The sequence below is a fragment of the Carcharodon carcharias genome, chromosome 12 (assembly GCF_017639515.1).
Source record: "Carcharodon carcharias isolate sCarCar2 chromosome 12, sCarCar2.pri, whole genome shotgun sequence".
NCBI lineage: Eukaryota > Metazoa > Chordata > Chondrichthyes > Lamniformes > Lamnidae > Carcharodon > Carcharodon carcharias.
This window is the reverse complement of record NC_054478.1, coordinates 104,634,439-104,649,574: the sequence shown is the minus strand read 5'-3', so window position 1 is coordinate 104,649,574 and position 15,136 is coordinate 104,634,439. Positions and strand designations below refer to the sequence as shown.

The 15,136-nt window shown below is 42.5% G+C and overlaps 1 protein-coding gene across 5 annotated transcripts in view; it reads left to right on the top strand.

Moving 5' to 3' along the window:
- The window catches only part of pgap1 (post-GPI attachment to proteins inositol deacylase 1), a 189,151-nt gene that overhangs the window by 82,610 nt on the left and 91,405 nt on the right, over window positions 1-15,136 (top strand). For all 5 annotated transcript variants that reach the window (XR_005944544.1, XM_041200460.1, XM_041200459.1 and 2 more), the window contains exon 18: window positions 2,502-2,610. Coding sequence is in view for 4 of the 5 variants with exons in the window: in XM_041200460.1 (XP_041056394.1) it covers window positions 2,502-2,610 (109 nt within the window). In the remaining variant the exon portion in view is untranslated. The remainder of the gene's footprint in view (window positions 1-2,501; window positions 2,611-15,136) is intronic.

Genomic DNA, 15,136 nt, shown 5'->3' with positions numbered 1-15,136 from the left:
AGTTGTTTTGAGTTAATGAAGATGACTGATGCAGTAGGAATTTGGCATTTATTGACCTTATCAACCTGTAAAATGGAAAGTATGGGCAAACCATTTGGGCCTAATTGGGACTGAAAGTGTCGGAAGTGGGAGTTTGCTAGCCTGCCAACCCTGAGTTCCACTTATATTTCAGGGTGAGAGGGGTTGATGAAACAATTTTGTCTGAAATGTTCTGCTAAGATTTTTTAATAGAAAGTCACTTCCCACAAATGGCTATGTTGTTCAGCTAAATACTAGTATTGACATTCATCTGTAGCATGTTTAAAACAGTGTTGTCCAATAGAATTTTGATGTTCATCAAGCTTGTGGTGACCAGGTCACTGTGTTCGCTACATGATACGAAATGTATACAATGTTAATAAAGCAAATGCACAATCTTTTGAAAATATTTTTTGGTTTTAAACCATCAACAATCCAGACCGATACACTCACAACAGAGCCAGGATAACAGCTTCAAAAAGGGTTTTGCAAGCTAACTGTTCGTCAAAGTAGTCCTGCTGAATACACTGTCAAATTGTGATGACGATCTGTTATCTGAAGCGTTCTGTTTCTGACATTGTGCTCCAGTTTATTTCGAAAAAACTAAATTTCTTCAGTTGTAAATTATCTCTTTTTTTATCATAATTGATACGTTACGAGACTCAAGGCAGGAATAGAATTGAAGAATTTCTATGTTTTGTTTTCAGCGCTTTTGACTCTCCTTGCTTTCTCAGTCACCTACCATTTCCAAACACAGCGTCGGGACATTTAAAAACCTTTAGCTCATGACCAACTTGATGTAATCTCTCCTTTTTATGTCAGTGTCACCCTGTTCCTTTTAGTTACTCGTTTTAATACATTTAATAAGATGAAGGCTGAATACATTTGGATGTTGCTGCACCACCTAACTTGCTAAAATTGCACATTTCAACATTGGCGGTCATTCAGTGCCCTCAGTTGTTCACTCACCTCAACTGTTTTGAGAAAACTGCCAACTACAATCTAAACTAAACCAAAATTCTTGAGTTAGCATCCCCTGTATTATTAGATTCCCCAAGAAAGTCTCTAGAGCAGTCAGACTGCTCTCCCTCCAAAGGCTGGCCCTGCTTTCACAGCGCTTCACAGATTGTCATTTAAGAGAAAGTAACAGATGGCAGACTATTTATCTTGTTTCATTGAGCAAGTGGCCCTTCAGCTTCCAGGTCACTAGAAACCTGACAACTGAGCTATATTCTGATAAACGTGGTCATGATGTGACCAATATGTGACTCCTGCCGAACAACGATGTGGCTGATTCTGCCCTGCTCAGTTAGGCACAGACGTCAAATAACGGTTTAGCAAGTGACACCCATACATATACCCACCTCTGCAACTTTAACACAGCTCCATATTGTGTAGCTGTATTCATGAACAACATCAAACCGTCACACATGACAAATGGCGAGCATTTTGGACAACACTGGTTTAAAAGATGTTCTTTCACTTGCATGCAAGAAGCAATGCTTCATCACTTTTAAAGAAGTTTTATATTTTGGATGAAAGACGATCGAACCTTGGGCTGGATTTTCCCATTGGATCACAAACCTGATTTGAGACTCGATTCCAAATCTGAAAGCAGGAAGTGGCCACAGTGAGACATCCCTCGCGATCTTCCCACACGCAACCAATTAAGGCGCCGCCTCCAGGGACCAAATTCAATTCAGAACCGGGTGGGCCATTGAAGTGAGAGGCCAAATCAGAGGGCCTGCTGTGATGTGAAAAATGGAGTTCCTCTATCACATTATAAAAAGCAAAGAATACCCTCATGGCCATGGCTGTCGGGGGTGGGGGGATCCAACTCACCTGCATTCTAGCAGGTCTGTGCTGTGGTAATAGAGATGAGGACTTGATGTCCTTCTGCCCCCGGCCTTCCACCAGGAGACCGCCTCTAGTTCAGTTCCAGGCTCTGTTCTCAGTTGGGGACCTGGCTACTGTCAGGAAGATCCCAGCAGTGTCAGCATGCCTCACCCAGTTGGCCTATGCTGCTAGGCAGATAACTGACAAGATCTCTTGGAGGCAGGAGTGCATTGGCTGGCCTACCTAAAGTGCCGTTTGCTGATTTCACTCTAGGTTCCGCCTCCTAACTCACCTCCATAGAATACTGCTAGATCTGCTGGAGTGTTTCCAGCATTTTCTGTTCATTTTTCAGATTCTATTATCCATTTTTCTAATTGATTCTTTCCCCTCATCAGATTCCATTTCTATTTGAAAGTGCACATGGAGATCCACATATCCTGTGCAGGAAGCTCTAATATTTCTCCTATATTGGCTCCAGTGATTTGAAAATTCATAAATGGGAATGGTGTCTAATGGGCCAAAGGGACTTTTAAATTTCTCTAAAAATGAAGCATTGGTTCTTAACAGTGGATAAAGTTGGCACTGAATTTATTTTTAGGTAAGTTGGTTTTCTGTATTGAATTCTAATATGACTGTTTTAATTTCAGTGTACCATCTTCCACTGTGCTCTTTGCCAAACTTCACAGAGCAAGACCTGAAAATGATAGCTCTGTACCAGAATTGCAACTTCACACTGCTAGAAGTTGTCAATATGAGGTAGATAACAAGCTTATTTTGATTTTGTGCTTTTACCCTTTTATGAAGTAATTTTATCCACTTAAGATGTAGTTTGGATAAGGTAGAACATTATAATATTGTTGGGGTCTCCTGTATGCTGGATGACTTTACTCTGCAAAGGGGCATTGTTGCAGCCTTATAGAGCAGCAAGGAAACTACTAAGGGGAGCAGGAAGCAGCCTGAAGAGGTTGTGGAAGAAAACCCGATACTGACTTTGAAGGTTGTTAAATAAGCTCTTGCACAGGAAATGAAAGGATATGGGGAGCGGGCAGGAAAATGGAGTTGAAGCCCAAGATCAGCCATGATCATTTTGAATGGCGGAGCAGGGTTGATGGGTCATATGGTCTATTCCTTCTATTCCTTATGTTCTTTTAAGCTTTCACCTGCCTTGTATTAAATCATCCCTGTCAATCACAGATTTTCTAGTTTCTGCCTCTGAACGAAATATGTTTCCTAAGCTTTCTAAGAACACAGTGTGTACAGACAACAACTTTAGGTTAACCAGATTTTTAATAGCCAAACATTTCATGTTTGAGTTTGTTTGCTTCCGTGGTGTTCCTCTTTAGTGCAAAATGTAAAGCATATGGTCTTAAACCTGCTGTTACAATGGGCTGGAGTTTCACGGAGTTGGGCATACTCAGCAGACTTCTAAAAACAGTAGACGGAACCCTATTCCAGGATTCCAGCCCCCATTCCAGCCCCCAGTTTTCACCAGCATGGGAGAAGGGTGTGGGTGGCAAGCCCACACACTGCATCCCTGACCTGGCCGGCTCCATTGCAGGGTTGGCATTTCCTAGTCCACCTCCAACAATTTTCGTGGAGTCGAGCCAACTTCTCAAGGACTTGTGGTTCATGGCCCCTCAGCGGAGTCATGAACCATAGTCTGGATCTGGAACCCTTTTGAAATATAACTTCAAAAGGCCTTACCCATGCCAACCCATGCTCCTCCACCCATCCAATGGCTTCTCATACTCTCCATACCAAACCATGCCCTGTCATACCCTCCATGCTAACTCATGCCCCTCAACTCTCCCCAATGGCCATCATAACCTCCGTGGTCCCTCATGCCAACTCCAGCTTCCATTGCCATTCACTCAGTGTACACCCTATACAGAATCATTGAACTCTACAATAACTATGACATGTGTGGAAAAGCTTACAAAAAGCAGCCTTTCATAACTTTTTTTTAATTGCTCTTACCACAATCAACCAGACCTTTAAAGTATCGATATTAGAAACTATAAGCGTTTGACACCTCTTTATAATGTGTAAGTGAACATTGCACCATTGACAAAATAGATCTAAGAGTAAAAAGCTGTCAATCAAGTAATGTTTTCCCTAGTGTGTTTCAGTTACAACAAACTAATGGGAGCCTGGACTCTTAACCAAGCCTCATAATGCATACACCATTATGCCAACTCCAGCATGCACCCGTCCCTCCCTGGAACAAAAATTGTAATTTCTCCTGAAGCAGGCTGAGCTAGGAGATTTCCAAACTTCTGCTACCAACGCATTATATTTATAAGCTCAGAAATGTGCAAGCTGGCTGTGTGCTTTGTGTGCATGAGAGGTGACCCTCTTGTCCCTGCACCTGAGTCCAGACGTACAAACTGCACTAATTCTGCAACTATGTGGACAGCCTGCCCTGAATGCTTACTGTCACCTGCAGTTATTGTAGCGGCCTGGCAGGAACATCTGATGTCTTATCACCCTGAGAGATGGCACCACCACCAATCCAAATTCCTGCCACGATCTTGCTGCTGGCAATCACCCAACATGAAGACTAATTTCTTTGTCAACAGACCTAATGATATGAGTTAGAAGTCTTGCCTCATTGTTGTGTCTAGGTGACCCTGAAGCTTGTTGAGGCCAAAAATTCTCAGTTTTCTGGAGCTTCATCCCAGTTGTGTTGTTCAATATTAGGCCCTCTAGCTCTCATCCCTCACATTCTTACATCCCCCCTCCCCTGGGTACATGCTCTGTGCTATGTCCCATTTTGGTGTGGAAACCCAGCCATCTTGGACAGCAGTTTAAGCATAAAGTCCAAATCCCTAGAATCATGCTGTGTGTCCACCTGATGCATTCCTGCTAGTGCTCTGTAGTAATCCCACAGGATGTGCTTGGGCTGTTACTTCAAAGGAATAAATAATGAATCATGATGCAAGCAGGTTCATTGAAGACTATCTTGGTTTCCTCTAGCAGAACTGACTTTCAATAGATTGAGTGTCTTGGTAAGGTACTTAAGCGTAGACTTTGTTACCTGAAAATGAATGAGAGAATTGAATGAGAAGAAAGATCATTAGAATATTGTAATGAACTCTGAGTTGGTGTGAATCCTCCACCCACCTAATATGTAACACCTTTTAATGGCCTTTCCAACGTACGTTATGGCAAATCTACATGGCTGATTCTTGAAGTTTGTATTGTCTTTTAAAAAAAAAACTGGCATTAGACATTGTGAAGTAAACAAATAGATTAGGAGATTGAGATGATCTGAATGAGGTGTTTTAAACTAATAAAAGGAATTTGTTAGATAGCTAAGGAATGATTCATATAGTTGATGAATCAGTACTCCTCTACTTGGAGGAAGCACTGAGGGTGGCAAGGGTGCAGAATGCACTCTGGGTGGGGGACTTCAGTGTCCAACACCAAGAGTGGCTCAGTAATACCACTACTGACCAAGCTGGCTGAGTCCTAAATGACAGCTGCTAGACTGGGTGTGCAGCAGGTGGTGAGGGAACCAACAAGATGGGAAAACGCACTTGACCTCATCCTCACCAACCTGCCTGTCACAGATGCAACTGTCCATGACAGTATTGGGATGAGTGACCACTGCACTGTCGTTGTGGAGACGAAGTCCCGCCTTCACATTGAGGATACCCTCCATTGTGTTGTGTGGCACTACCACCGTGCTAACTGGGATAGATTTTAAACAGATCTAGCAACTCAAAATTGGGCATCCATGAGACGCTATGGGCCATCAGCAGCAGAATTGTACTTGAACATAATCTGTAACCTTGTGCCCCAGCATATCCCCCACTCTACCATTACCATCAAGCCAGGGGATCAACCCTAGTTCAATGAAGAGTGCAGGAGGGCATGCGAGGAGCAACACCAGACGTGCCTAAAAACGAGGTCTCAACCTGGTGAAGCTATAACATAGGACTACTTGTGTGCCAAACAGCAAAAGCAGCAAATGATAGACAGGGCCAAGCAATCCCACAACCAACAGATCAGATCTAAGCTCTGCAGTCCTGCCACATCCAGTCGTGAGTGGTGGTGGACAATTAAACAGCTCACTAGAGGAGGAGGCTCCACAAATATCCCCATCCTCAATGATGGAGGAGCCCATCACATCAGTGCAAAAGATAAAGCTGAAGCATTTGCTGCAATCTTCAGCTAGGAGTGTCGAATGGATGATCCATCTTGACATTCTCCTCAGCATTACAGATGCCAGTCTTCAGCCAATTCTAGAAATAGGAAGATAGTGCGGCTGAACACGTGGCTGAACAGATGGTGGAGGAGGGAGGGTTTCTGATATCTGGATCATTGGGATCTCTTCTGGGGCAGGTGGGACCTGTACAAGAAGGACGGGTTGCATCTAAACTGGAGGGGCACCAATATCCTGGCTGCGAGGTTTGCTAGTGTCACTCGGGAGGGGGGTGGGAACCAGACAAATAGGTCAGCAGGTGAAATAAAGGACTGGGAACCAGTGAATATGGCCAGTAGAACTAAGAAGAAGGGCAGGCAGGGAGAAATTACTGAACACATTGGGACTGGGGGTCTGAAATGCATTTGTATAACAGGCAAGGCAGATGAGCTTAGAGCTTGGATTAGTACTTGGGACTATGATGTTATTGCTATTACAGAGACTCGGTTGAAGGATGGACAGGATTGGCAGATAAACATTCCAGGATTTAGATGTTTCAGGCAGGATGGAGAGGGATGTAGAAGAGGTGGGGGAGTTGCACTGTTGGTTAAGGGGAATATCACAGCTGTACGACAGGAGGACACCTCGTTAGGCTCATGCAGCGAGGCAATATGAGTAGAGCTCCGGAATAGGAAGGGTGCAGTCACAATATTGGGGGTTTACTATAGGCCTCCCAATTGCCGGTGGGAAATTGAGGAACAGTTATGTAGGCAGATTTTGGAAAGATGTAAAAGCAATAGGGTTGTCGTGGTGAATGATTTTAACTTTCCCTATATTGACTGGGAATCACTTAGTGCTAGGGGTTTGGATGGCGCAGAATTTGTAAGGTGCATCCAGGAGTGCTTCCTGAGACAATATGTAGATGGTCCAACTAGGGAAGGGGCAATACTGGACCTGGTATTAGGGAATGAACACGGCCAGGTGGTCAAAGTTTCAGTAGGAGAGCATTTCGGGAAAAGTGACCATAATTCAGTAAGTTTCAAGGTACTGATGGATGAGGATAACAGGAGTCCTCGGTGCTTAATTGGGGGAAGGCTAATTATAACAATATTAGGCAGGAACTGAGGAATCTAGAGTGGAGGCGGATGTTTGAGAGCAAATCAACAACTGACGTGGGGGGCTTTCAAACGTCAGTTGATAAGAATTCAGGACCGGCATGTTCCTGCCAAGATGAAGGATAAGCATGGCAAGTTTCAGGAACCTTGGATAACGAAAGATATTGAGAGATTAGTCAAAAAGAAAAGGGAAGCATTCGTAAGGGCTAGAAGGCTGGGAACAGATGAAGCCCGTGGAGAATACAAAGAAAGTAGGAAAAAACTTAAGCAAGGAGTCAGGTGGGCTAAAAGGGGTCATGAAAAGTCACTGGCAACCAGGATTAAGGAAAATCCCAAGGCCTTTTTTACATATGTAAAAAGCAAGAGGGAAGGCCCACTCAGGGACAGAGGTGGGAGTCTGTGTGTGGAGCCAGAAGAAATGGGAGAGATACTAAATGAATACTTCTCATCAGTATTCACCAAAGAGAAGGACTTAGCGGTCGATTTGTCTAGGTAAGAGTGTATAGATAGCCTGGATCACGTTGAGATCAAAAAAGAGTAGGTGTTAGGCGTCTTGAAGAATATTAAGGTGGATAAGTCCCCAAGGCCAGATGGGATCTACCCCAGAGTACTGAGGGAGGCAAGGGAGAAGATCGCTGGGGCCTTGACAGAAATCTTTGTATCCTCACTGGCTATGGGTGAGGTCCCAGAGGACTGGAGAATGGTCAATGTTGTTCCATTGTTTAAGAAGGGTAGCAGGGATAATCCAGGAAATTACAGGCTGGTAAGCCTTACGTAGTGATAGGGAAATTATTGGAGAAGATTCTTCGTGACAGGATTTACTACCATTTGGAAGCAAATGGGCATATTAGTGAGAGGCAGCATGGTTTTGTGAAAGGGAGGTCGTGTTTCACTAACTTGATCGAGTTTTTAGAGGAAGTGACAAAGATGATCGACGGTGGAAGGGCAGTGGATGTTATATACATGGATTTCAGTAAGGCCTTTGATAAGGTCCCTCATGGCAGACTGGTACAGAATGTAAAGTCGGATGGGATCAGAGGTGAGCTGGCAGGATGGATACAGAATTGGCTTGGTCATAGAAGACAGAGGGTAGCAGTGGAAGGGTGCTTTTCTGAATGGAGAGCTGTGACTAGTGGAGTTCTGCAGGGATCAGTGCTGGGACCTTTGCTGTTTGTGGTATACATAAATGATTTGGAGGAAAATGGGCTAATTAGTAAGTTTGCAGACGACACTAAATTTAGAGGAGTTGCAGATAGTGAAGAGGATTGTCAAAGGATATGGCGGGATATAGATCGGTTGGAGACTTGGGCAGAGAAATGGCAGATGGAGTTTAATCCGGACAAATGCAAGGTAATGCATTTTGGAAGGTCTAATACAGGCAGGAATTATACAGTAAATGGCAGAACCCCTAAGTGCATCGATGGGCAGAGGGATCTGGGTGTACAGGTCCACAGGTCACTGAAATTGGCAACGTAGGTGGATAAGGTAGTCAGGAAGGCATATGACATGCTTGCCTTCATTGGCATGGGTATTGAGTATAAAGGCTGGGAAGTCATGCTACAGCTGTATAGAACCTTGGTTAGGCCACACTTGGAATATTGCATGCAATTCTGGTCACCACATTAGCAGAAGGATATGGAGGCGTTGGAGAGGGTGCAGAGAAGGTTTACCAGGATGCTGCCTGGTCTGGAGGTTATTAGCTATGAGGAGAGGTTGGAGAAACTCGGATTGTTCTCACTAGAGCGACGGAGATTGAGGGGCGACTTAATAGAAGTTTACAAAATTATGAGTGGCATGGACAGAGTAGATAGTCAGAAACTTTTTCCCATGGTGGAAGAGTCAATTACTAGGGGACATAGATTTAAGGTGAGAGGAGAAAACTATAGAGGAGATGTGCGAGGCAAGTTTTTTATGCAGAGGGTAGTGAGTGTCTGGAATTCGCTGCCAGAGGAGATGGTGGAAGTAGGTATGATAGTGGTGTTTAAGAGGCAGCTTGACAAATACATGAATAGGATGGGAATAGAGGGATACGGACCTGGGAAGTGCAACATGTTCTAGTTGATGGGCAATGTGATTGGCGCAGGCTTGGAGGGCCGAAGGTCCTGTTCCTGTGCTGTACTTTTCTTTGTTCTTTGTTCTAAAGGAGAAGGCATGAACAAGAGGACTTGTTCTTAAATTGAAACTACAGTAGTTAAGTGAATATTGAAAAAATAATCTCCATACAAATGGTTGTGAAAATGTGCTTGAGAAGTAAAGGTATTAAAGGGATCTGGAAAAAGCAAGAAAATGGAATTGATGAAGATAGAGCTATTAGGGTAATGTAATGGACATGCATGATTGACAGAACAAATGACCTATTCCTGTTCTTTTTGAGTGAGGTTGAAGAAATCAGAAAAATGTTAAAATATTCATGATAATATGATAATTGCTAAGACTGCACTGTTAAGATTTATAGAAGGGTTTATAGGAAAATAGTTCTGGTCATTTGGTTTCTTTCCCTTATTGTTCCTAAAATCTTACCCACTGCTGATGTTAAGTTGACCGACCTGGCATCACGAAGAATGTCATGATACCCTTTCCTGAATAAGGGTGTCACATTTGTCACTTTCCATTCCGTTGGCACCTCCCCTGTATCTCGGGAAGATTGGAAGATTATGGCAAGCCCTTCCACTATCTCCACTCCCATTTCATTCATCAACCTGGGATGAAAACCATCTAGATCAGGTGACTTATTCACTCTAAGCTTAGCCAGCCTTCCCATCCATTACATCCATCATCCCCACTTTTAGCAATATTTTGTCAGCATCCTCTTTACTCAGTAAATACCAATACAAAGTACTCATTGGACTGGATTTTATGGCCCCCTACTGGGTGTGTTTTCAGGGGATTGTTGGGGGGGGCAGTTAAAATACAAGAGGTGACAAGCTCATCACCTTCCTGCTCACACATATGATGGGTGCGTGGGCGCTAAAATAGGCAGTCCACCTGCCATTTTTAAATAAATAATAAGGGCAATTGAGCATATTACCAAGCCAATTGACCTGTATTTCACACTGCTCATGCCATAAAATGGTTGGCATAGGCAGGTGGGATTGGGCTAGCTGTTTTGAAAATAAAATTATGTAAATGAGGGGGCATAGCATGCGGAGGCACCCTTTATGCCTACTGCCCGACCTCCGAAACCTGCCCCCATGCCGCCCCCCCCCACCCCCCACCTTGACTGCCCAATTCTCCCCACCCAAAAAGCCCCGACTTACCTGGTTCCGGCATCCATCTTCTCTTCTCCGTGGAGATGCTTGCCATCCCAGCGGCTCCCACTACTTAGTTCTGACACTGCTTGGACTGCTAGAGCTGCGGGCCAATTTCTTAGAATAGTATGTTCCAGAGCCAACCAGAGAGTAGCCTGTTCTAGACCTAGTAACGTGCAGGTTTAATTAATGACCTTATGCTAAAGGAGCCTCCTGGTAGTAGTGATCATAATATGCTTGAATTTCACATTCAATTTGAAGGAGAGATGAGTAAAAAGTGTGGGTCTAAGACTAGTATCCTAAACTTAAATAAAGGCAAATACAAGGAAATGAGAACAGAGTTGTAAAAGTGAACTGGGAAAATAGGTTAAATGGTAGGACAGTAGAGAAACAATGACAGACATTTAAGGAAATATTCCATAACTTTCAGCAAAAATATATTTCATTGAGAAAGAAAGACCCTAGGAGAAGGATGCACCATCTGTAGCTAACTAGGAAAGATAAAGATAGTATCAAATTATAAGAAAAAGCGTACAATATTGTGAAGTTTAGGGGTAGGTTAAAAGATGGGACACATTTTAGAAATCAGCAAAGATTAACAAAAAAGAGACAGAAATTAAAGTATGAGAGTAAACTAGCTAGAAATATAAAAACAGATAGATAGTAAGAGGTTTCATGAGTATTTGAAGAGGAAAAGAGTAACTGAAGTGAGTGTTGACCCTTTAGAGGGTGAGACTGGAGAATTACTAATGGGAAACAAGGAAATGGCAGATGCATTGAACAGGTATTTTGCATGTCTTCGCTGTAGAAGACACAAAAAACATCAAAAATACTTGAAAATCAATAGGTTGAAGGGAGGGAGGAACTTAAAACAATCACTAGGAAAAAGGTACTGGGAAAAGTATTAGAACTAAAGGTTGACTAGTCTCCTGGACCTGATGGCTTTCATCCTAGTGTTTTAAAAGAAGTTGCTGAAAAGATAGATGCATTGGTTGTCATCTTGCAAAATTTGTTAGTTTCCCAGGAATTTGAAAATGGCTAATGTAACACCTCTATTCAAGAAAGGAGGGAGATGGAAAGCAGGAAATTATAGTCCAGTTAGCCTCACATCTGTCATAAGGAAAATGCTAGAATCTATTATTAAGGAGGTATAGCAGGATATTTAGAAAATCGCAATACAATCAGAGTCAACATGGTTTCATGAATGGGACATCATGTTGGACTAATTTATTAGAATTCTTTGAGGATGTAATAAGCAATATGGATAAAGGGGAACCATAGATGTGGTGTATTTGGATTTCCAGATGGCATTTGACAAGGTGCAACATCAAAGGTTAATTCATAAAATAAGAGCTCATGCTGCAGAGGATAACATATTAGCGTGGATAGAGGATTGGCTGGTTAACAGTAGGGCTAAATGGGTAATTTTCGGGTTGGAAAGCTCTTACTATGAAGTGCCACAGGGTTCAGTTAGGGCCTCACCTATTTACAATCTATATCAATGACTTGGATGGAGGGGCTGAAGGTGTGACAACTAAATTTGCTGTTGTCGCAAAAATAGGTAGGGAAGTAAATTGTGAAGAAGACATAAGGAGTCTGCAAAGAGGTATTGATAGGTTAAGTAAGTGGGCAAAAATTTGGCAGCTGGAGTATAACGTGGGAAAATGTGAACTTTTCCACTTTGGCAGGAACAGTAGAAAAGCAGTATATTACTTGAATGGAGAGAAACTGCAAAACTCTACGGTATAGAGCAATCTGGCACATGAATCACAAAGTTGGTATGCAAGTGCAGCAAGTGATTAGGAAAGCCCATGGAATATTGACATTTATTGCAAGGGAAATCGAGTATACAAGTAGGGAAGTTATGTGGTGCAGGTCATTGGTGAGACCACGTCTGGAGTAGTGTCCAGTTTTGGTCGTCTTACTTAAAGGGTATAATTGCATTAGAAACAGTTCAGAGAGGGGTCATTCAACTGATACCTACGATGGAGGGGTTATCTTATGAGAAAAGGTTGGTCAGGTTGGGCCTGTATCCACTGGAGTTTAGAAGAATGAGAAGTGATCTTATTGAAACATATAGATCCTGAGGGGACTTGACAGGGTGGATGGTGAGAGAGAGGATGTTTCTCCTTTTGGGAGAATCTAGAACCAGGGAGCACACTTTAAAAGTTAGGGGTCTCCCGTTTAAGACTGCGGTAAGGAGAATTTTTTTCTCTTAAGGTTGTTAGCCTGTGGAATTCTCTTCCCAAGAAAGCAGTGGAGGCTGGGTCATTGAATATGTTCAAGTCTGAGCTGGATTGACTTTGATCAGCAAGGGAGTTGAGTGTTGTGGGGCAGACAGGAAAGTGAGGTTGAGACCACAGTCAGATCAGCCATGATCTTTTTGAATGGCAGAGTGGAATCAAATGGCTGAATGGCCTATTCTTGATCCTAATTCTTGTGAGTTATACCTGGTTACTATTTACATGCCGGTAGAGGATATTTATGTTCCCTTTTTATTGTTAACTGTCATTCTAATCTCTCATTCCCTCTTTGCCAGTCTTAACTTCCTCTTCACTTTCCCTTTCAACTTATTACATTTGGCCTGGTTTTCACTTGAAGAATTCACCTGACATGCATCACCCACCTTTTTGTTTCATCATAATCTCTATCACCCTTGTCAATCAAGGAGCCCTGGCTTTAGTTCCCTTACCTTTTCCCCCTTGTTGGAACGTACCAACCTGTACCTGAAATATCTTCTCCTTAAAGTTCACCATTGTTACACTGTTTTTCTAGTCAAAATTTAGTTCCATTTTCTCCTGGCAAGATCCCTCCTCATCCCAATGAATGGGATAAATTGTCCTCTACCCAAGTGTTCCCACGGACACTGGTCCGTTTGGCCCACCTCATTCCCTAGTGCTAGTGCCCCTTCCTATTTGGACCAAGAACTTACTGGTCACAGAATCACAGAATCTTTATGTTGCAGAAGGAGGCCATTTGGCCCATTGAGTCTGCACTGGCTCTCTGAAAGAGCATTCTGCCTAGACCCACTTCCCCTGCCCTAACCCCATAGCCCTGCACATTCTCTCTTTTCAGATAACCATCCAATTCCCTTTTGAATATCTTGATCAAACTTGCGTCCCCCACCCTCTCAGGAAGTTTGTTCCAGACTTCAAACCACCCTCTAGGTGATGACATTTTTCTTCACATCACTTTCACTCCTTTTGCCAATTATTTTGAATCTGTGCCCTCTAGTTCTTGATGCTTCCTTGAGTGGGAACAGGTTCTCATTACTTACCCTCTCCAAACCTGTCAGGATCTTGAATACCTCTATCAAGTCTCCCTCAGCCGCCTTTTCTCCAAGGAAAACATTTCCAACCTCTCCAATCTATCCCCATAACTATAGTTCTTCATCCCTGGAATCATCCATGTGAATCTCCTCTGCTCTCTCCAATGCCTTCACATCCTTCCTCAAGTATGGTGCCCAGACTGGGACGCAGTACTCCAGATGAGGCCTCACTCGTGTCTTATACAAGTTCAACATAACCTCCTTACTCTTGTACTCAGTACCCCAATTGATAAAGCCTCAGGTACTATATGTTTTGTTAACTGATCTCTCAACATGCCCTGCCATCTTCAATGACTTATGGTCCCTCTGTTCTTGCATCTTTTAGAGTTTCTCCCTTTATTTTATACTGTGTCTCCATATTCCTCCTGTCAAAATGAATCACCTCACATTCCGCCATCTTCTTTTCCTTTTCTCTAACATTACCCAATCAATGTTTGGGTAATTAGAGTCCTCTAATGTCATCATTCAGTTGTTCTTGCACATCTCTGATTTCCCTGCCAATTTGCTCCTCTGTCTCTCTCTCTCTCTCTCTCTCTCACACTATTTGGAGGCCTATGGAATACCCCTTGTAGCGTGATCATATCCTTCTGCTTCTCACCACTAATCAAATGAATCCTGTTTTTGCCCCATCCAGGACGTTCTCTTTTTCCAACACTACAATGTGTTCCCTATAATCAGTACTGCTATCCCCATCTCCCTTTTTCTCTTTTTCTATTGTTTCTGAATACTTTGTGTCCTTGAGTATTAAGCATCCAGTCTTTACTATTTTTAATCTACATTTCAGTTATTGTCACTACATATATTCCCAGTCACTACTTGCGCAACTAAAATCATTTGCTCGCTCTTAGTTTTATTCTTAGGGTTACATCTGCCAGATAATGCTGAATATTTGCAAAGGATATTCCCATTCTGACTTCTTCATCTGGTGTTGCAGTTCACCCAGCTACTTTGATAGGGATTGAATATGTTAGATATGAAAAGAATTATTCTCATTTTTCTTGGCGAGAAAAAACTATTCACTAAGAAACAAGAAAATGCTTTAGAATCAAGTAATGCTATACGAAAACATACTAAAACATTACACTAACTTTGTCCCATGTTTGACATTCTCAGTATGGTCCAATCCTGTGAAATAGTTTGAAATCCACTCAGACTAAAGGAAAAATTTGAATTCAAAATCTTAAAACTCAGCTTCATTCCTGGTGAAAATATGCATTCACTTTGACAAACAAGTTCTAGGATAGCCTTTCCAATACAATTTGCTCGTAGAATCCAAATGATCTATTAAGGTGAAACTTTGAGTAAAAGGAAAGCTAATATTTTGTACTGCATTTAGCAATTAAATAAATTACTGAAGATTAAGGGCTTCAGTAAATACTGCATCTTTCTATTCATAGCAAACACACAGGAATTGAAAGGGGAAGAATAGGAGTTGATATTTCAG